Here is a 20,807-nt window from a genome sequence, read left to right on the forward strand (position 1 = left end):
GCTCGTTCCGCTGCCGGAGGAAGATTTCTGTAGAGAAAGTGAGACGCAGAGAAGAGGACTGCCTTTCTTCCGCTTGTGGCCCTCGTGCTGTGGAGCTGGATGGAAAGCTTTGGCTCGAATGTGCCCATGGCTGTTTTCACCATCTCTCTGTCTGCTTTCCTCTCAGCCTCAGACTCCCGAATGAGTTGGAGAGGAGCTGCACATCGAGAGGAAGGCCAGTGAGCATCACTGTGACCACCTCCAGCTCCCAGAGGTTGCTGTGCATCCTCAGGTCTTATCCTCTTCATGTACTGAGGAAATTTTAGACACAAAATACAGACTTAAAGAAGTGCAAAGTCACTCAAAAACATTTCAGATTTTTTCCAACTACAGGCATGCAGGGCTGGTCCTAAAGGCCAGATTAGTGTTTTATCCAGCTCTGTTTGGGCTTAACGTGGATTTTCTGCATCACTTTAAGCCAGGACAGACTTGGAGGAGGTTAATTTGGGTGTCTGCAGAGTCACAAACCAACAGGAGCCTGTCAGGGATTAAAGGGACAGCTTTGTTGTTCCCCTGAGCAGAAGGAGGACCTGCTGGTGACTTTATTTAAAGGACAAAACTGCCCACAGTGAGTCAGTATGTCTGGACTGTGGTGTGTGTCCATTTGTAAATAGCACCGAAGCAGAAGGGTCCAACTGCCTATTTGTGTTTTGTACGTTTCGTCTTGTTTATTAAATTAAGGAGCCGTGGTTTGGCTTAGTTTCATGTGGGGCTTAGAATAGCTTGTTTTGTTTGTCAGAAATTAACGTCACGTTTAACAGTAGTTTGGCTGTGACTCACTGCTGCCTCTGCTGGACGTCGCAGAAACTGCAGCTTTTGGCTTAATTTTAGCCGTGAATTTTGATGCTACCTATGGTAGCAACTGATGTTGAGATGCCCAGACAGGAGTGAAATAAATGTATCAGCATTGTGTTTTTGTCACCTGCAGAGGAAGTCTGCATTTAACCCAGACTTGAGCTCAGTGGAGTCGAGTTTTTAAATGCAGTAAGCTTCCTTATCTGTGTCACCAGGCCACGCAGATTTGTTAAACTCAGCACAAAACGACGTCTTTATTTCCATCCAATCCAAACTTTAGAGGGTAAACAACAGCTTTAGAGGCACTGAGGCCGCTTTTCAACCTGTAACTCCACCAAATCTGATGCAACAGAAATGAAGCTGCACAATGAGGCATTCATTTCTGTCACACCAGAAGCACGAGCCCTCTTCACTGAGTGTTTCACACTCTAACTTTCGAAAAGTGCTGCCGGTGGCGTTTTTCTAACACACTGACTCCTGGTACAGAGACGAGTTCAAATCCAACTCAGAGAGCAGCATTTTTCTCCAGAAACACACTCAGCACTCTGACTGTGTGGAGTTTTATGTGAGATTTTCCACAGCCATCTAAGTGCTGGAACAAAACAATTTTTCCCCAGCAGAACACAATGAGGTCAGCTGTCCTGCTGGCTTTCTCTCAGTCTTTCATGATGTCTCTCTCTCTTTCTCTTTCCATCGTCTCGACTTTAAGCGGCCCTCACTTCACAGAGCCAGATCGATAAGGGGCACTTCAAAGTGTTCTTGGATCCAAGGGCTTCTTTGAAAGATGCAGGAGGCAACAGTTCTTAATGTGCACCGCATCCACTTGCATCAGCATTGCTGCTGTGGCCAAAAGACATAAGCCAAGAGAAGGATGTGAAATCAGGTGAAGAGGGAGAGAGAGGTGGGAGGAGGCAGAGCTGAAGGAGGGGGGAGGGGTTAAACTGGAGAAAAATGTCAACATGTGAACCTGCAGGTAACCAGACCCACCTACGAATGGATGACCTCTGTTTAAAGACTTTTGTTGTTTTTTCAGTCGATTGTTCAAGTAAACCTGTCGGTCATTAGCACAATTACTGAAGTCTGAAGCAGCTGAAACACCTCCAGCTGCCTCAGCTCAGCAGGTCTTTCCTCAGAGATCCTACATTTCTGACACAGTCTGAATATGTTCCAGCTTCTCACTGGTTACAAGACTTTAAATGATGATGTAGGGCCGCAGTTTCAGAGCCATGACTAAAGATATGACTGTGACTCCTTAATGTTTGTGTGCTGCTGTTTGAGAGACACATGCGGTATGATTTCCAGTAGCAGAAGCTGCTCGGTGTTGACAGGTTTACTTATTGTATTTTATCATGAAGAAGGATCCACAAACATTTTGCTCAAAAATTATGACATTTAAACCTCTTACATTGATCAGTGGTTAGTAGAGAATGATGGTGCTAAGGTCTATAATTATAACATCTGACTATTAAAAGATAAATGCAGTGTAGAAAATAAATAAAAAAACTCCAGCATCACATCAGGAAAGTCAGATATAAAGAATTCACCTGAGCCAGTGGTTTGATCTGTTTGGCCTGACAGCAGCTCAGCAGTTTCAGGAAGAAGCAAAACAACATTTATTTTATGTAATGAAAACTGCTCTCTACACATTTTATGGTCCCCTGCAGAGTATTACTCGCTTTTTCAAAAAGTCCTGTTTATGACCATCCAGTCGTTTCCGCTTATCCTTTTTTCAGGGTCGAGGGGGGGCTGGAGCCTGGACTGTGGAGCACCCGGAGAGCACCCACGCAAACACGGTGAGAACATGCAAGACCCCGGCCTGATGGTGGAATTGAACTCAGTACCTTCTTGCTGTGAGGCAAGTGCTAACCACCACCGTGCTGTGTGGGCACAGTAATGTCTCATTATTGATAATTAATGATGTGCAGAGTAAAAGCAAATTTCTCAAAGGGACTCCTGCAATTCGACACATTTGTTGAAACAAAACAACTCACCTGTATCTTTAGATGTCATTTGGGTTGACTCAGTTTCAGGAGTGGAGGTATGAAAGTTGGACATGTGACTGTTGAATGAGTAACTGAGTCACAGGTTTGATTTTCAAGGCCTGGCAGCAGGATAGGAGATGAAGGAATAAGTGAATCAAACAATATTTTATTTTATTGGAAAACAATTTGTGGACAAAACAAACAAAAGAAAACAAAAACTATCAACTTTAACTGACTCCTGTCAGTGAAATTGTTGGCTGTCTTTATAGATAAATGGGTTGTCATGGTCCTCAGTCTGTTGACTCAGTGTTTTGTATTAAATAATATTATCTCTTGTCCTTGTTCATTCTGGTTATGTTTTCAGTTTAGCTAGTTCCTTAACCTAGTTTTTAGGTTTTAGTTCTGTGCTACCCTCTGTTTAGTGTCGAGTCATCCCTGCCCGTGTGTTCCTTCTGTTTTTTGTCAGTATTAGGTCTCTGAGTTCTGTCAGTGTGTTTCCTGTTTTACTTTGAAGTGATCACACCCCTGGTAGAGCTTCAACAGCATTGCAAGGGAATCTGGGCACACTGAGTCTGAATGGACCGTGTTTAGTGGTTGGTGCCTGTTGTGGTGGTGACCCTGAACCAGATGGTGGACGCCGGAAATGAAGGGATCAGGCTCAGTGCAGATAGATACTGAAAGACTAAGCAGAAAGTGACTCTGGCAGTAGCTGAAGAAAACACTTTTGGACTGCCTCAAAGAGATTCTGACAAACCTTTAGGCGACTCAGGAGGGCAAAGCGGTGCTCTACGTACACTGTGTAATACATTTGGTCAGATTTCTAGAAATGTGAGCTCCTCCATCCAACATGGGATGAATGCTGTCTCTCCTAACAAGATCAGGTTTCCCCAAGAAGGTTACCCGATTAGCCATAAAGTTGGGAAGTAGAAATTCAAGGTATCTGTATTTTAGGAAGAGAAAGAGGTTATATTTAAAGGTAAAGACTGCTCAGTCGGATTTGATAAACTGGAAAAGTAAAGCTTGTTGTTTTGTCATATTGTGAAACATGCTGTAAAAAAACTGAGGAAGACTAACTGTGATATTTAAAGGCTGCATGAGAATCATCTGCAGGTGCAGGATAAACAGGTTGCTGCACTGTGATGGATTTTAAGTAAAGAACAGTGTGTGACTGGTGCACAGTGGCTGTGGTTAGATGGTCACGTGGTTCTCAAACTTTTCACAATGAGTACCACCTATTAAAATATATGGCTCTTGAAGTACCACCCTTTATGATCTACATTAAAGTACAGTAGTATAGGCCTATTTAACACCACATACAGTTTACACAATCTCATATATGAATGTTATTTCTTTTATCTGTCATAAACAGGATGTGACAAATGATAACAACAACACCTGTACTGCATTAAAACAAGGTGGGATATCCGGTCTTTAAGTGATGACGTGATGAATCCTGCTTCGGTCCAAACTACTCTGCACTTATTAAGGCTGTGGTGTTTTTAACATGCTTTAATGCACTGAATCTTGTTCCATTTAATCTCAACAAGCCCCTAAAAACAGTCAGTGATCACTTTCGGCTTCTCTCGGTTTTTATCACCACTGTTCATTTTAAAGCTCAGTGTTTAAACCCTTATGATGTAGCTGCAGCCCATGCAGCAGTATATGAATGACTAACCTCGTATTGTGGATGGATTATCTCAGTTGTTCTCCTGACTGAAGTTTGGTCCGTTTACAGCATCCTGCCATGCGATTGCATTTGTCTCTAACCATCAGGAACCCTCACGTTAACTTTTATCGAGTGGAAAAAAGTTAGCCTTCATCCAGCTTCACTGTGTTTGTGCTACGCTAACATAGCTGTGTCGCTAGCGATCTCCAAAGTTTCAGGAGTAGTTAGTCATTATAAGAAGTGTTTGTGAACTAAAAATCAAGAACGTGGGATACTGTTTGTCCATGACTTGGACAGCCCAGCGCTTTGGCGATGCTTCATCTTCTGCTTTGCTTTTGTGTGGGAGCCACGTCAGAATTCCAAGCATTTTTTTCCCCTTGCAATGGCTCTGCACTCCCCCTAGGGGGTGCGCCCCCCCCCCCCACTTCAGGAACCTCTTCACTAGAGGGAGCCCATGTACCACCAGTGTTACGCGTCCCACAGTTTGAGAATGACTGGGTTACATCAAGTGTAGCAGAGATTAATCTGAAGTTTAACTGATGATACTGAGACTCACTGGCTGAATTCCACCTTCATATCAACTGCATACTGTCTAGTATACTGTTGGAGTAATTCTGATAAAAGTTGTCATTGTTGTGTTTAAAACTGTAAATCTTGTCCTGAACTGCATGTTCAGATATTTTTCTGTCCCTCCCCTACATCTAGGATGGTGGGGGATGCTATTAGCTATAGTGTTTAACTGTAGGCACAATTGCATGTAAGGTTTTGGTTTCTTTATTTAGTAATTAATGTTTACGTCCTGCCATTTATGGGCACACCTGTGCGTGTACATGGTGGACCATTAAAGGGGTTAGGCCATATACGTGGGTGAGGGGAGATGCCCCTGTTATGAACAGGGATGTTGTTAAAATGATTGTAACGTATACGTAGACACACACAAATACACACGCACTCGCACATACACACACTGTGTCTTAACTTTTATGACACACCATAGGGGATTTACAATGGGGTGCTTATGTGTTCAATGAATAAAAGGCTGTGAGGGGAGTTGGCTAGGATCAGGTGAGGAACTTCAGGATCCTGATCCGATCGGCTTCCCTTGCAAGTTGATGGATTGGGCTTTGATTGTCTTGCTTCGTTCATGATAAGTCTCTGAGTCAGCGAGGCCTGCGAGTGCAAACCTAACATATACAGACAGCATAAACAGAGTACTGTGAGTGTGGAGGATAGAAATCAGACCGGACAAGTTATGAAACATCTGTAAGATTCAGTTGTGTAAATCCACAAAGAGCAGTAAACTTCAGCAGCAGCAGCTCAGATCACCTGATTGTTTTGCAAAGTTACACACGATTCAATATTGATTTTAGTGGCCTCCGATTGGCGTAACCGCATGTCATTACTGCCGACGTGAATTATGATTTTACTGAATTTATGTTAAACCTTAGCCAGCAGTTTTAAATTTCCCTCAGTGTCGCCTGCTCTGGCGCCTGGAAGACAGTGGACTATGGTGCTGGTGTCTCTAGCTTCACATGACTGAGAACAGAATCACCAATTACCAGAGTTTGTTAACTGGTGGGTGTGTGGCAGAATGGGGACTAATTATTAGACATATTTACAGGTTGGTGGTGTACCGGTGGTTGTTTAGGACCACATTCCCTCCTCACTGTCGCACAGCCATCCTGTTTCCCAGCTGCTTGGAACAATCTGCCGGGAAAGAGCTGTCAGGGACCAGAATTAGTCTCGCCAGGCTTGGTCATGGTCATGACTGGGGTTCCTATGCAGTTTCCAGCAGCCGCACCTGGTTGCAATCTGGGCCAATCAGCGAGTGGAATACTTAAGGCCAGCATTGTCAGCTGTGCTTTGCCAGTTCGTCTGCTAACCTTGGGTAATATGGGTCTCTGTTGACACTCATGTGTAGTCTCCCTTGTGTATACTTACTAGAGATGGTATGATACCACTTTTTCATGTCGGATACTGATATCATAAATTTGGATATCTGCTGATACGATATGAATCCGATATAGTGTATTTTATAACCAATAAAACTGTTTTTTTAATATCTTGCTGCATTTTTGTATAAGTTCATACTCGAGTTTTAAAAAAAACACCAAAGCTATTCTGTTACACCTGTAAGCAATCTAATAAAGGTAAACCTGCACCATCCTCCCTATTCTGGTGTTTTAAAGAGTACTTAGGGAAATATTAAGCAACCTAACTAACAGGGCTGCCAACTCCCAGCAAAAAAGAATAGGGAACCACCCCCCACCTCGTGATGCTTAATCAACGTAATCAACTTTAATTTAATGCACGTGTACAAAAAAAAATCAATTATTTTTCAACAATACTTAAACAGACTCAACATCTTTCTTCTACAGAGCTGCAGACTGCACAGATGGTTCCCAAAGGAAAAAGTACTACAGCTTACTGGGGTATATCAGACTTAACAGTTACTATATACAGTAATGGACTTCTATACATTTTACATCAGATTCAAACTGGTTGTAAGATTCAGATAATTATTTGTTAAAAGCTCAACATTTTAAATGAGAATAAGAAAGAAAAGTATGTCTTTGTGCCCCCTTTTCCCTGTTCATGCCCTATCGGCCCCCCTGGCTAAACCCTGCACAGTTACCAGCGTCAGCTACGTAGAAAAAGATCCTGGTGTAGAAAGTAATATTAAATACATTCTAACAACAGCTGATCAAGCTTAAACGTGCTGCTGTTGTTCAGCCGCTGGTTTCCTCTTTCTGGTGCAAAGTGGGCCAAAAACAAACAAGAGAGACGGACTCGCGACAGAAAAGCCGATCAGCTGATCATTAAGCAGTTTCACATTGAAGTAGCAGCAGGAGAGACAGTCGCTCCATATATCGGTTGTTAAGCTTAACGTGGGAATGCTTTACAAACATTCAGAGATGAACTTACACACTTGCTTTACTTCTCTGGGATAACTTCCTCGGAGATGAAATGCCGGTGTTCTGGGAATCCATTCTACCTGACAAACCATCCTACCTGTTGTTTCTGCGCATGCGCAAAACACAAAATTAAGTGGCGAACCGTCCTACCTTTGTTAATAAGAGCTAGAAAAATACTAATTAAGTGACAAACCATCCTGGCTTTATGAATATGAGCTACAAGCATACTCTGATGGGCAAAGTTAAGTAGCAAACCGGCATACCTACGTAATTTTGTGCTGGAACTACTATGTGACAGCAGGAATGTGCATAACCTACGGTAGGACGTTTTGCCAAAGTTTGTCAGAACACCGGTTTGGTAGTGAGGCTCCAAATGCACAACCAGACCGCCAACAGGTCTCGCACGCCACAGACGCTCTATCAAGTTACGCATGCTGCCCCAACGTGCTGAGGTTATGAGCTGAGTTACGCCATGTTGTAAGTTTTGTCAGGTGCTTTTGTGATATTTAACGGATCGGATTACATCTTTTATTTCTCTCCGATATCCGATCCAGTAATTTAGGTCAGTATGGGACCGATACGTAATATCGGTTCGGTCCATCTCTAATACTTACCTGTGCTTTTCCCTGTGTTACTTGGAGTACTTTGGACCTGTCCACTCTTCACCCTTTAGCAGTTGGAACCTTCCTTCTTTGAACGCTGGACTACTCCTGTATTGTGAGGTGCTTTTGTGATATTGCACCCAGTGCATCCCATGATGTACTGGGTGTTTCTTCTTCACTCACTATGTATTAACAGACCTCTCTGCACTGAATCATATCTGTTATTATCTCTGTCTCTCTTCCACAGCATGTCTTTATCCTGTCTTCCTTCTCTCTCCCAACCAATCACAGCAGATGTTGCAGTCCGACTGAAAGTGTCTCAGATGGAACTTTTAGCCACAGTTGCTCCCAAATTTCAGCCTCTGTTGTCTGTATAATTTTCACTCCAGATCAACATGGTGCACTCAAAAACATCTTTGCCCTCATAAACGTAAAACGATAACTTTCAGTAAAATGCAGCTTAAAAATAGAAAATCCAGATTTTATGTATTCATATAATTCATAATTAATATCTATTATATCCTGTGTGGTATAAAATGAAACTAAAGTAATAAAGTAAGTTTATGTTCAATTTGTACATGGAACATTTACACACAATCAAGTCACCATTTTGTACATAAATGTTTATTCGAGGATACATTTCTGCGCCAGCTGTGAGACTTCAAATCAAATATTTGGTTATTTATATTTAATCAATGATACTGATTGGATACTAATACCAGCAAATACATTCTATCACCACATTCACTCAGTCTGAGAGCTGTTCATTTTCCAAAACACACAAAACAAAGTGAAAAAGTATTATTATTTAAACTCTATAATATCATTTCATTTAAAGCCTAACCCTAACCCATTAAAACACGAGTGAAATAAAGATTTGGAGGAACTCCACCAACATGAAATCACATAACGGAGTTCAAACTCACGTAATTTCTCCTCGACGTCTCTCCTCGATGTGTTTGTGACTGCCTTCAGATGAACTCAAAGATCTTACTTTGCACAGATCAGGATGTGAATATTCAAAGAAGGAGGATTCAAATAAATTCAAATTTCTGCCTGAAATACTAACTGGGGGAATTTTGATATCATTTACATAACACAAAAGGAAGAAGGAAAGAAAACAGGGAAGTTTCCCTGTTTGTATGTATCGGTGAAAAACTGTCCACCTCCGGGTTCAACTCATCATCACTTAACAGCTTTTTGTACCCATCATACATTTATCATAAAAGTAACATAGAAAGAAACAGGAAATGCTTAATGCAGTGCACTTATGTAGATATGTGGACAGGAAGCTGCCACGTTACACACGATTTTATTTGAACTCCATAAAGAGCTGTTGCTAAGAGTTCCCAGGTTTGGGTGTTTTCTACAATCTCTGTGTGCAGAACTGAAGGACTGAGAGACTGAGGAGGAGAGACTCAGTCATCAAACTGTAAAAGTTCAGTTCAATTTTATTTGCACAGCGTCAAATCAAAACAACAACAGTCACCTCAAGGCGCTTTAAATTGAAGATAGACCCTACCATAATACATACAGAGAAAAACCCAACAATCATATGACCCCTATGAGCAGCACTTTGGCAACAGTGGGAAGGAAAAACTCCCTTTTAACAGGAAGAAACCTCCGACAGAACCAGGCTCAGGGAGGTATAACCATTAAGCCATATGTGGGTTTATGTTATGGTGTAGTTTAGTTTTTGTAGCTTTTAAGTTAAACATAATGTATGTGTGAGTTATTTGGAAAGGCAACATCTGGTAGTTTCTCACAATTTGTCAGTTTAACATCTGGCTAACATTAAACTCAACACAGAGTGCAAACCTCTGTTTACAACAGAAACATACATGGAAACGTGAAGCATGATGCAACATATTCAGTCTGATTTCCATTTGTGGGGAAAAGAGCTTTACAGTGTTTTGTGTTACATTTTATATTGATATGAAGACAAACAGTGCACTGCAGTTAACCCAGGTTTGAATCTGACCCACAGCCCTATGCTGCCTGTCTTCCCTCGGTCTTATCAAGTAAATGCTAAAATGCCCCCTAAAATTCATTTTAGAAACTTTCAAAATGAGTAAAAATGAAGTCACTTTGATAACAAACATATTTTTTAAATTCTTACATGAATACAGAAAATAACACACACATTTTATTATGAGGACAGAGTAACCCAGCCGTAACCCCCCAAAAATCATCATTGTGAAAATAATAATAATCCAGGAATAATGAAGAAAGTCACGAAGATGTCCCTGTGACTCAGGAGCAGGAGACAGAGCCATGTCTTCAGAGAGCACCGCTTTCTCTCGTTAGGTTTAAATCCTACTATGTAGAACAAATGAAATTAAATGTCTCATCTTTGCTCCCACTGAACCCCCGATAATTGTGCTCTCTGCTCGTCATCATGGCTCCAAACATGTCAGAGTCCATAGTTGTTCCTACTGCGGTCCAGTTATAGCACATAATCCGATCATTGACCCAGAACCACAAACCCAGGGTGCGGGAGTAGCGCAGGCCCAGCCAGACGTAAGGCGTCGAAGCGTAGTTTGCTAAGGAGATGACGCTAGTCTTTACTTCAGCGCTGGTGATGGAAACCAGGTCAGTGTGATTCACTCTGCAGTAAGTTAAGGCGTCCTTCCAGGTCTTGTTCTCTTTGATCAGGATCATACCTGCCATTAACAGACACTGAAGTTAAACTCAAGCAGTAGTACTTCTTGCACAGTTTTGGCCTTTTAAAGGCATGTGGTCCTAAACTTTTGATCAGCTATAAAACAGCCTGTTTCAGTTCAAATGTTGTTTTCAATAAACTGCTCAAAAAGAAAAAGTTTTCTTTGACGCCTGTTTCTTCTTGTTGCATGTTGAAGCTCTGCTTAGAACTTTGTTATGATCCACACATAGAAAATATGACTTTTTAACATTTTTCAAGTGGTCTTAAACTTTTGATCTGGACTGTATTAACAGGCATTTGCTTCAACACTAAAAGGGAAAATTCAATTTATTCACAATTTTGGTACCATAGAGTAGTGGTCCCTGGCCCCCGGGCCACGGACTTGTACTGGCCGGTCAGAGTTGAGGCTCGGGTGTGAAATTTATGGTTTTCAGGGTTTTAATAGTTTTTTTATCATTATTTTTTTATTGTTTTATCATTAACTAAATATCTCAGGGTCTTTTCTCCCGTGTTTTATGAATAAATCTTTGTTTTTTGGTAACGGTTGTTATTTTTTATCTAAGACACTTTAAAGGCCGGTCTGTGAAAATATTGTCGGACATAAACCGGTAAGTGGCACAAAAAAGGTTGGGGACGGCTGCCATAGAGGAATGTTTGTATATTACCATTTACAGGCACTTTTTTTCATTGTAATTCATTAAATATGCTTCTTTACATCCTTAAATACACATTTCAGTAAAATTACAACCCAATTAGCCATTTCAAAAATTCTTACATTTAAACTTTTTAAATTAATCAGTGGTTAGTAGAGAACAATGCTGCATATTACAACATATTACTATCACAAGATAGACACTGAAGATTGGGACACATTCAGTGTCTGAATGTGTGTGTAAATGGGTGGATGACTGAATGTAGTGTAAAGGGCTTTGGGGTCGATAGTGACTAAGTAAAGCGCTATACAAATACAGGCCATTTACCATTTTACAATCACTTTTCTACCCCTTATTGCACTCCTGATTGCACAGTATTATACGCTTTTTTCCCAAAATTCCTATATGCCAGTTATAATGATAAAGTCTTATTGTTGATGATTGACAAAAGTGTGCAGAATAAAAGTCAAATTCTCAAAGGGACTCCTGCAATGAGACATTTGTTGACATAAAATGGTAAATGGCCTGTATTTATATAGAGCTTTACCAGTCCCTAAGGACCCCAAAGCGCTTTACATATCCAGTCATCCACCCATTCACACAAAAGAACACATATAAATTTTATTCACATAAAAGAACTCACCTGCAGCTTTAGACGTCATTCGGGACGATTCAGTGTCAGGAGTGGAGGTATGAGGGGTTGAAAGTGTGACAGTTGTTGACTCTGAGGCTGAGGTTTGATTTGTTTGACCTGACAGCAGGTCAGCAGATCCTGGAAAAAGTGAATCCAACATTATTTTATGGGACTGGACCATGATTGTTGTAAAAAATAAAAAAAATAAATCAAAACTGTTTTCTACATGTTTCTACAGTCCCCTGTCAGTCACATGCCCCAAGAATGTTCATCACTTTTCTACCACTTATTGCACTCCAGATTGCACAGTATTATGCGCTTTTTCCAAAAATCTTGTTTATGTCGGTTCTAATGATAAAGTCTTATAATTGATAATTGACAAAAGTGTGCAGAATAAAAGTCAATTTCTTAAAGGGACTCCTGCAATGAGACATTTTTTGACATAAAAGAACTCACCTGCATCTTTAGACGTCATTCGGGACGATTCAGTGTCAGGAGTGGATGTATGAGGGGTTGAAAGTGTGACAGTTGTTGACTCTGAGGCTGAGGTTGGATTTGTTTGGCCTGATAGCAGGTCAGCAGATCCTGGATAAACGTGAATCCAACATTATTTTATGGGACTGGACCATGATTGTTGTAAAAAAACATCAAACGAAAACAATCAAAAGCTCTCTCTACAGTTTTCAATGTGCTAAGCAGTTGACAACCAAATTAATTTATCTATCAAGTCAGATAACATACACCAATTATTTAAACTGCAGGAATGCCTTAAAATTTTTAGAACCTGGATGACGTTTAACTTTTTGCCTGTAAATTCAGATAAAGCTGAAGTTATTTTACTTGGACATGAAAGTCTTAGAAATGTGGTCTCTAACCACATATTTAAACTGGATGGCATTTCTGTGGACTCCAGCAACACTATGAGGAATGTAAGAGTCATTTTTGACCAGGATATGTCCTTCAGTGCACATACTAAACAAAATGTGGAACTGCTTTCTACCATCCATCCATCCATCCATCCATCCATCCATCCATCCATCCATCCATCCATCCATCTTCTTCCGCTGATCAGGGGTAGGTCGCAAGGGGCAGCAGCCTAAGAAGAGAAGCCAAGTCCTCCCTTTCCTCAGCCACCCATCCAGCTTGTCTGGGGAAACGCCAAGGCGTTCCCAGGCTAGTCGAGAGATATAATCTCTCCAGCGTGTCCTGGGTCTGCCCCGGGGTCTCCTCCCGGTGGGACTGCCTGGAGCACCTCACCTAGGAGTCATCCTTGTCAGATGCCCGAACCACCTCAACTGGCCCTTTTCGACATTGAGGAGCAGCGGCTCTAATCTCAGCCCCTCCCGGATGGCTGTACTTCCTTCCACATCTCCAAGGGAGAGACCAGCCACCCCTTGGAGGAAGGTTGCTTGTATCCGCGATCTCGTTCATTTGGTCACTACTCACAGCTCGTGACCATAGGTGAGGGTAGGGACGTAGATCGAATGGCAAATTGAGAGCTTCGCCTTTAAACTCAGCTCTCTCTTTACCACGACGGATCGGTATAACGTCTGCATCATTGCAGCTGCAGAACCAATCTGTCTGTTGATATCCCGCTGCCTTCCCCAGTCACTTGGGAATAAGATACCTGAGATTGTTAAACTCCTCCACTTAGGGCAGGAACTAATCCCTGAACCAGGACAGAAACCGCATTGTTGTTCTTGTATCCGAGGTTTGACTAACAGACAGACTCTCCTTTCCAGCATCTTGGCATAGACTTTCCCGGGAGCCTGAGGAGTGTGATCCCCCTATAGCTGGAACACACCCTTCGATCCCCTTTCTTAAAGATGGGAACCACCACCCCATTCTGCCAATCCAAAGCTCCCGCCCCTGATCTCCACACAACATTGTAGAGGTGTGGCAACCAGAACAGGCCCCTAAAAATCCAAAGCCTTCAGGAACTCAGGGCACACCTCATCCCCCCCGGAGGCTCTGCCACTAAGGAGTTGTTTAAAGACCTCCTTGACCTCGTCCCTGGAGATTTGTGGGTCATCCCCCTCGTCCCCAGACTCTGCTTCCTTCATGGAAGACGTGCCAGTGGGATTAAGGAGGTCCTTGAAGTATTCCTTCCACTGTCTGACAATTTACTCAGTCAAAGTAAGCCGTGCTCCACCCACACCATACACAGTGCAGGTAGAGCACCGCTTTCCCCTCCTGATTTCCCTGACGGTTTGCCAGAATCTCTTCGAGGTAGTGCGAAAGTCTTTTTCCATGGCCTTTAAAAGGGAGTTTTTCCTTCCCACTGTCACCAAAGTGTTTGCTCGTAGGGGGTCATATGATTGTTGGGTTTTCTCAGTATGTATATTGTAGGGTCTACCCTACAATATAAAGCGCTCCGAGGCGATTGCTGTTGTGATTTGGCGTTGTATAAATAAAATTGAATGGAACTGAATTGATAACAAAACCAATCACCAACCTGCGTCCTAGCGCGTCCCTGTGCCACCTGCAACTATGGAGGATCTTATGTTCAAACATGGCGTTCGTTATTGCCAAACTGTGGTTTGCACAGAAGTCCAACAAGAAAACACTGCTCGGGTTCAGATCGGGGAGGCCGTTCCTCCCAATCACGACCCTCAAGGTCTCACTGCCGTTGCCCACATGAGCATTGGAGTCTCCCAGAAAGAGAACAGAGTCCCCAGGCAGAGCATCGTCCAGCACCCTACACCAGGGACTCCAAGAAGGCTGGGTACTCTGAACCACCACTCGGCGCATAAGTGCAGACAAAAGTCAGAATCCGTTCCCCGACCCAAAGACGCAGGGAACAAATCCTCTGGTCCACTGGGAGAAACCCCAACATACAGGCAGCAGCCGAGGGGATGCTAGGATACCCACATCAACTGTCGGTTTTGATTTGTTGCTCTATATGTAAAATTGAATTGAATTGAATTGAACTGAATTGAAAAGAACTCACCTGCAGCTTTAGACGTCATTCGGGATGATTCAGTGTCAGGAGTGGAGGTATGAGGGGTTGAAAGTGTGACAGTTGTTGACTCTGAGGCTGAGGTTTGATTTGTTTGACCTGACAGCAGGTCAGCAGATCCTGGAAAAAGTGAATCCAACATTATTTTATGGGACTGGACCATGATTGTTGTAAAAAAAAATAATTAAACGAAATAAATCAAAACTGTTTTCTACATGTTTCTACAGTCCCCTGTCAGTCACATGCCCCAAGAATGTTCATCACTTTTCTACCACTTATTGCACTCCAGATTGCACAGTATTATGCGCTTTTTCCAAAAATCTTGTTTATGTCGGTTCTAATGATAAAGTCTTATAATTGATAATTGACAAAAGTGTGCAGAATAAAAGTCAATTTCTTAAAGGGACTCCTGCAATGAGACATTTGTTGACATAAAATGGTAAATGGTAAATGGCCTGTATTTATATAGCGCTTTACTAGTCCCTAAGGACCCCAAAGCGCTTTACATATCCAGTCATCCACCCATTCACACAAAAGAACACATATAAATTTTATTCACATAAAAGAACTCACCTGCAGCTTTAGACGTCATTCGGGACGATTCAGTGTCAGGAGTGGAGGTATGAGGGGTTGAAAGTGTCACAGTTGTTGACTCTGAGGCTGAGGTTGGATTTGTTTGGCCTGACAGCAGGTCAGCACATCCTGGATAAACGTGAATCCAACATTATTTTATGGGACTGGACCATAATTCTTGTAAAAAATAAAAAAACAACTTAAACAAAATAAATCAAAACTGTTTTCTACATGTTTCTACAGTCCCCTGTCAGTCACATGCCCCAAGAATGTTCATCACTTTTCTACCACTTATTGCACTCCAGATTGCACAGTATTATGCGCTTTTTCAAAAAAATCTTGTTTATGTCGGTTCTAATGATAAAGTCTTATAATTGATAATTGACAAAAGTGTGCAGAATAAAAGTCAATTTCTTAAAGGGACTCCTGCAATGAGACATTTTTTGACATAAAAGAACTCACCTGCATCTTTAGACGTCATTCGGGACGATTCAGTGTCAGGAGTGGATGTATGAGGGGTTGAAAGTGTGACAGTTGTTGACTCTGAGGCTGAGGTTGGATTTGTTTGGCCTGATAGCAGGTCAGCAGATCCTGGATAAACGTGAATCCAACATTATTTTATGGGACTGGACCATGATTGTTGTAAAAAAACATCAAACGAAAACAATCAAAAGCTCTCTCTACAGTTTTCAATGTGCTAAGCAGTTGACAACCAAATTAATTTATCTATCAAGTCAGATAACATACACCAATTATTTAAACTGCAGGAATGCCTTAAAATTTTTAGAACCTGGATGACGTTTAACTTTTTGCCTGTAAATTCAGATAAAGCTGAAGTTATTTTACTTGGACATGAAAGTCTTAGAAATGTGGTCTCTAACCACATATTTAAACTGGATGGCATTTCTGTGGACTCCAGCAACACTATGAGGAATGTAAGAGTCATTTTTGACCAGGATATGTCCTTCAGTGCACATACTAAACAAAATGTGGAACTGCTTTCTACCATCCATCCATCCATCCATCCATCCATCCATCCATCCATCCATCCATCCATCCATCTTCTTCCGCTGATCAGGGGTAGGTCGCAAGGGGCAGCAGCCTAAGAAGAGAAGCCAAGTCCTCCCTTTCCTCAGCCACCCATCCAGCTTGTCTGGGGAAACGCCAAGGCGTTCCCAGGCTAGTCGAGAGATATAATCTCTCCAGCGTGTCCTGGGTCTGCCCCGGGGTCTCCTCCCGGTGGGACTGCCTGGAGCACCTCACCTAGGAGTCATCCTTGTCAGATGCCCGAACCACCTCAACTGGCCCTTTTCGACATTGAGGAGCAGCGGCTCTAATCTCAGCCCCTCCCGGATGGCTGTACTTCCTTCCACATCTCCAAGGGAGAGACCAGCCACCCCTTGGAGGAAGGTTGCTTGTATCCGCGATCTCGTTCATTTGGTCACTACTCACAGCTCGTGACCATAGGTGAGGGTAGGGACGTAGATCGAATGGCAAATTGAGAGCTTCGCCTTTAAACTCAGCTCTCTCTTTACCACGACGGATCGGTATAACGTCTGCATCATTGCAGCTGCAGAACCAATCTGTCTGTTGATATCCCGCTGCCTTCCCCAGTCACTTGGGAATAAGATACCTGAGATTGTTAAACTCCTCCACTTAGGGCAGGAACTAATCCCTGAACCAGGACAGAAACCGCATTGTTGTTCTTGTATCCGAGGTTTGACTAACAGACAGACTCTCCTTTCCAGCATCTTGGCATAGACTTTCCCGGGAGCCTGAGGAGTGTGATCCCCCTATAGCTGGAACACACCCTTCGATCCCCTTTCTTAAAGATGGGAACCACCACCCCATTCTGCCAATCCAAAGCTCCCGCCCCTGATCTCCACACAACATTGTAGAGGTGTGGCAACCAGAACAGGCCCCTAAAAATCCAAAGCCTTCAGGAACTCAGGGCACACCTCATCCCCCCCGGAGGCTCTGCCACTAAGGAGTTGTTTAAAGACCTCCTTGACCTCGTCCCTGGAGATTTGTGGGTCATCCCCCTCGTCCCCAGACTCTGCTTCCTTCATGGAAGACGTGCCAGTGGGATTAAGGAGGTCCTTGAAGTATTCCTTCCACTGTCTGACAATTTACTCAGTCAAAGTAAGCCGTGCTCCACCCACACCATACACAGTGCAGGTAGAGCACCGCTTTCCCCTCCTGATTTCCCTGACGGTTTGCCAGAATCTCTTCGAGGTAGTGCGAAAGTCTTTTTCCATGGCCTTTAAAAGGGAGTTTTTCCTTCCCACTGTCACCAAAGTGTTTGCTCGTAGGGGGTCATATGATTGTTGGGTTTTCTCAGTATGTATATTGTAGGGTCTACCCTACAATATAAAGCGCTCCGAGGCGATTGCTGTTGTGATTTGGCGTTGTATAAATAAAATTGAATGGAACTGAATTGATAACAAAACCAATCACCAACCTGCGTCCTAGCGCGTCCCTGTGCCACCTGCAACTATGGAGGATCTTATGTTCAAACATGGCGTTCGTTATTGCCAAACTGTGGTTTGCACAGAAGTCCAACAAGAAAACACTGCTCGGGTTCAGATCGGGGAGGCCGTTCCTCCCAATCACGACCCTCAAGGTCTCACTGCCGTTGCCCACATGAGCATTGGAGTCTCCCAGAAAGAGAACAGAGTCCCCAGGCAGAGCATCGTCCAGCACCCTACACCAGGGACTCCAAGAAGGCTGGGTACTCTGAACCACCACTCGGCGCATAAGTGCAGACAAAAGTCAGAATCCGTTCCCCGACCCAAAGACGCAGGGAACAAATCCTCTGGTCCACTGGGAGAAACCCCAACATACAGGCAGCAGCCGAGGGGATGCTAGGATACCCACATCAACTGTCGGTTTTGATTTGTTGCTCTATATGTAAAATTGAATTGAATTGAACTGAATTGAAAAGAACTCACCTGCAGCTTTAGACGTCATTCGGGATGATTCAGTGTCAGGAGTGGAGGTATGAGGGGTTGAAAGTGTGACAGTTGTTGACTCTGAGGCTGAGGTTTGATTTGTTTGACCTGACAGCAGGTCAGCAGATCCTGGAAAAAGTGAATCCAACATTATTTTATGGGACTGGACCATGATTGTTGTAAAAAATAAAAAAAATAAATCAAAACTGTTTTCTACATGTTTCTACAGTCCCCTGTCAGTCACATGCCCCAAGAATGTTCATCACTTTTCTACCACTTATTGCACTCCAGATTGCACAGTATTATGCGCTTTTTCCAAAAATCTTGTTTATGTCGGTTATAATGATAAAGTCTTATAATTGATAATTGACAAAAGTGTGCAGAATAAAAGTCAATTTCTTAAAGGGACTCCTGCAATGAGACATTTTTTGACATAAAAGAACTCACCTGCAGTTTTAGACCTCATTCGGGACGATTCAGTGTCAGGAGTGGAGGTATGAGGGGTTGAAAGTGTGACAGTTGTTGACTCTGAGGCTGGGGTTTGATTTGTTTGGCCTGACAGCAGGTCAGCAGATCCTGGATAAACGTGAATCCAACATTATTTTATGGGACTGGACCATGATTGTTGTAAAAAAACATCAAACGAAAACAATCAAAAGCTCTCTCTACAGTTTTCGATGTGCTAAGCAGTTGACAACCAAATTAATTTATCTATCAAGTCAGATAACATACACCAATTATTTAAACTGCAGGAATGCCTTAAAATTTTTAGAACCTGGATGACGTTTAACGTTTTGCCTGTAAATTCAGATAAAGCTGAAGTTATTTTACTTGGACATAAAAGTCTTAGAAATGTGGTCTCTAACCACATATTTAAACTGGATGGCATTTCTGTGGACTCCAGCAACACTATGAGGAATGTAAGAGTCATTTTTGACCAGGATATGTCCTTCAACGCACATATTAAACAAATATGTAAGACTGCTTTCTTCCATTTGTGCAACATCTCTAAAGTTAGAAACATCCTGTCTCAGAGTGACGCTGAAAAACTAGTTCATGCATTTATTACTTCCAGGCTGGACGACTGTAATTCATTATTATCAGGAAGTCCTAAAAACTCCCTGAAAAGCCTTCAGCTGATCCAAAATGCTGCAGCAAGAGTCCTGACAGGGACTAGAAAGAGAGAGCAGATTTCTCCTGTTTTGGCTTCCTGTTAAATCCAGAATTCAAAATCCTGCTCCTCACATACAAGGTCTTAAATAATCAGGCCCCATCTTATCTTAATGACCTTGTAGTACCATATCACCCTATTAGAGCACTTCTTCCTTCCCACTGTCGCCAAATCGTTTGCTCATAGGGGGTCATATGATTGTTGTGGTTTTCACTGTTGTTTCTATCTTTCAATTAAATTCAATACAACACAATACTAAAATCTTACATACAGTTTTTGTGATTTGTTGCCCTATTGAACTGAATTGAAAAGAACTCACCTGCTTGTTTAGACGTCATTCGGGATGATTCAGTATCAGGAGTGGAGGCATGAGGGGTTGAAAGTTTGACAGTTGAATCGGAGGTTTGATTTGTTTTGCATGACAGCAGGTCAGCAGATGTAGGAAAAAGTGAATCCAACATTATTTTATGGGATTGGACCATAGTTGTTGCAAAAAACATAAAACAAGAGTTAAAATCAACACTGCTCTCTAGAATTTTCTATTGCTGATTTTAGACACCCTGACAGCTTTTCTTCCACTTCTGCATGCAGATTGATACACACGTATTCCAGTCTTCTGTTTATGTGGGTTACAATTATAATGCATCATCGTTAATTCAAAGTTTGTAGACCAAAAGTAAATTTCTCAAAGGGATCCATGCGTTCAGAAAGATTTTGTTTGACATGAAGAGCTCACCTGCTTCTGTAGATGTCATATGGGATGGTTCGGGGTCAGGAGTGGAGGTATTAGGAGATGGAAGTGTGACAACTGGATCTGAAACTGAGATTTGATTTGTGTGGCCTGCCAGGAGGTCAGAAGATGCAGGAAAAAGTGAATCAAGCATTATTTCAGATGGCTGGATAGTAGTATCTCAAAAAAAAAAAAGAATACAAAACCACAACAACTAATAACTATCATGTCAGTCTCTGGTCAAATTGGTCCTCGGTGAAGGACCAGAGAAACAGCGATTCAGATGATCCAAGCAGCAGAAATGAGCTTCCTCCAAAGGGTGGCTGGTGTCTCTCTTGGAGATGGGGTGAGAAGTTCTGTCATCCAGGAGTGGCTCAAAGTAGAGCCACTACTGGTCCACTTTGAAAGGAACCAGTTGAGGTGGACTTCTCTGCTTAGGCTGCTGCCGCCACAGCCTGGCCCTGGATAAGTGGAA

General features: G+C 42.5%; 1 protein-coding gene and 1 long non-coding RNA gene across 2 annotated transcripts; both read right to left on the bottom strand.

The window, feature by feature from the left end:
• Positions 1-9,432: 9,432 nt before the first annotated feature.
• LOC145428808 (uncharacterized) lies at positions 9,433-12,279 on the bottom strand. Its single transcript, XR_013909129.1, has 2 exons — positions 11,958-12,279; positions 9,433-10,662 (listed from the first exon to the last, which is right to left on the bottom strand). It is a non-coding gene; the product is annotated as an uncharacterized LOC145428808 (long non-coding RNA).
• Positions 12,280-12,285: 6 nt separating this feature from the next.
• On the bottom strand, positions 12,286-19,160 carry LOC145428703 (uncharacterized). The gene is made up of 6 exons (XM_080301267.1): positions 18,432-19,160; positions 15,943-16,071; positions 15,481-15,609; positions 14,899-15,027; positions 12,405-12,533; positions 12,286-12,296 (listed from the first exon to the last, which is right to left on the bottom strand). Exons 1-6 carry the CDS (start codon positions 18,601-18,603, stop codon positions 12,286-12,288), a joined length of 699 nt encoding a protein of 232 aa, XP_080157393.1. The 5' UTR covers positions 18,604-19,160.
• Between the last annotated feature and the right edge of the window lie 1,647 nt (positions 19,161-20,807).

This window comes from Astatotilapia calliptera, chromosome 5 (assembly GCF_964374335.1).
Source record: "Astatotilapia calliptera chromosome 5, fAstCal68.1, whole genome shotgun sequence".
NCBI classification, from domain to species: Eukaryota; Metazoa; Chordata; class Actinopteri; order Cichliformes; family Cichlidae; genus Astatotilapia; species Astatotilapia calliptera.